Source organism: Aegilops tauschii, chromosome 1 (assembly GCF_002575655.3).
Source record: "Aegilops tauschii subsp. strangulata cultivar AL8/78 chromosome 1, Aet v6.0, whole genome shotgun sequence".
NCBI classification, from domain to species: Eukaryota; Viridiplantae; Streptophyta; class Magnoliopsida; order Poales; family Poaceae; genus Aegilops; species Aegilops tauschii.
Window position 1 is genome coordinate 25,311,970 of NC_053035.3, and position 2,278 is coordinate 25,314,247.

The 2,278-nt window shown below is 58.4% G+C and overlaps 1 protein-coding gene across 1 annotated transcript; it reads left to right on the forward strand.

Moving 5' to 3' along the window:
• Positions 1-1,928, forward strand: LOC109746362 (3-ketoacyl-CoA synthase 12). The gene has a single exon (XM_020305477.4). The coding sequence runs from the start codon at positions 146-148 to the stop codon at positions 1,535-1,537; it is 1,392 nt and encodes a 463-aa protein (XP_020161066.3). The 5' UTR covers positions 1-145; the 3' UTR covers positions 1,538-1,928.
• Positions 1,929-2,278: the final 350 nt, after the last annotated feature.

Consider the following 2,278-nt stretch of genomic DNA (forward strand, 5'->3'; position numbering starts at 1 on the left):
TGCACTTCATCAGAGCTACAAAACCCTCCTTCAATTCCCGACACAAACCTACAGCTAGCTAGCTAACCCAGTGCACCTACCTCTCTACTGATCAGTTTGCCGGAAAATCATTATCAAGATCACTCACTCGAGATCAGGAACCAACATGGAGCTGCTGCTCTTGCTCACCGTGCTCCTCCTTGCGCACGCGGTGGCCTACCTGGCCTGGGCGGCTGCAGTCCGGCGCCGGCAGTCGCGGTGCTACCTTCTGGACTACGTGTGCCACAAGCCATCCGACGACCGCAAGGTGACGACGGAGATGGCCGGCGCGCTGATCGAGCGCAACCCGCGGCTCGGCCTGTCCGAGTACCGCTTCCTCCTCCGCGTCATCGTCGGCTCCGGCATCGGCGAGGAGACGTACTCCCCGCGCAACATCGTGGACGGCCGGGAGGACGCGCCGACACACCAGGACGCGGTGGAGGAGATGGACGCCTTCATCGACGAGGCCATCGCCGAGCTCTTCGGCAAGAGCGGCGACTTCATAAAGCCCCAGGACGTGGACGTGCTGGTGGTGAACGTGTCCATGTTCTCCCCGGCGCCGTCGATCGCGTCCCGGATCGTGCGCCGGTACGGCATGCGGGAGGACGTGGCCGCCTACAACCTGTCTGGGATGGGGTGCAGCGCCGGGCTGATCTCGCTGGACCTGGCGCGCAACGCGCTGCGCACGCGGCGGAACGCGACGGCGCTGGTGGTGTCGACGGAGTCCATCGCGCCCAACTGGTACCCCGGCACGGACAAGTCAATGATGCTGGGCAACATGCTGTTCCGGTGCGGCGGGTCGGCGGTGCTGCTGAGCAACGACCCGGCGCTGCGCGGGCGGGCCAAGATGGAGCTCCGCTGCCTGGTGCGCTCCAACATCGCCGCCAACGACGACGCGCACGCGTGCGCGCTGCAGCGGGAGGACGGCGACGGGCGCGTCGGGATCAGCCTGAGCAAGACGCTGCCCAAGGCCGCCGTCAGGGCCTTCACCGTGAACCTGCGGACGCTGGCGCCGCGCATCCTCCCGGTGACCGAGCTGGCGAGGTTCGCCGCCGGCCTCGTGCTGAGGAAGCTCTCCTCGTCCTCGCGCAAGCACGGCGGGAAAAGCGAGGGCCCGAAGATCAACTTCAAGTCGGGCGTGGAGCACTTCTGCCTGCACCCGGGCGGCACGGCGGTGATCGAGGCGGTGAAGCGGAGCCTGAGCCTGGACGACGGCGACGTGGAGCCGGCGCGGATGACGCTGCACCGGTGGGGGAACACGTCGGCGAGCAGCCTGTGGTACGTGCTGTCGTACATGGAGGCCAAGGGGAGGCTGAGGCGAGGGGACAGGGTGCTCATGGTGACCTTCGGCTCCGGGTTCAAGTGCAACAGCTGCATGTGGGAGGTGAAGGGCGACATGGCCGACAAGGGCGCGTGGGCCGACTGCGTCGACGACTACCCGCCGGCCAACACCGCCAACCCCTACATGGATAAGTTCGGGTGGCTCAACGACGTCGAGGGCGACACCGTCATGCTTTAATTCATGCTCGCTGCTACGTACTCATACGCCGTCCGGCCGATCACAACGAGATCGGGGAAGGTGGTGGGTAGTAATAATTATTATTTAAAATTCGTTCCAGCGTGTGGGCTAGCTAGACTGTATGATATTAAGTTCTATTTCATGTTATTCATCCAGTACATATGTATACTCCCTGGAGAATATAAAGGTACCTAGATAGCTTATAGCCTTATTGGAGTCGTCACGACAGCAATGGTGATGATTCTTCTTCCTTTCTAAACAGGAATAGTATTGTTGATTATCCGTGGTGAAGTGCTTGTAAACTTATAATTCCTCACTGTACATGCTTTCTTGTCATGTACTCACTTCGTACAGAACTGTACTACTATATGTTGTAGTATGTTTCAGTCGACATATGTATTCTTTTTGGAAATATGGGTGTGAGGTCTCTCAGACTTAACCAAGTCTCAAGTGACATAATACATGTAAGGAAAAAAAACCGGATTTTCTTTTGCATGGATCCTAATGTAAGATCATGGGAATATTGCGTCGACTTAGACATAACCAAGTGTCAGTCAACTGAGATTTATCTACAGCCGTGTGGTCTTTCAACTTTTCAATCACATTTACGGAGCATTGGATCGACATCCAGTGACCTTCCTCCGTGTGTGCTGCTCTTCCTCACCGCCTTCTTCCTCCGTGTGCAAGACACAATTTCTCCCTCCATCCGTCTTCCAGCCTAGGCCAAATTAAGCGCCTGGC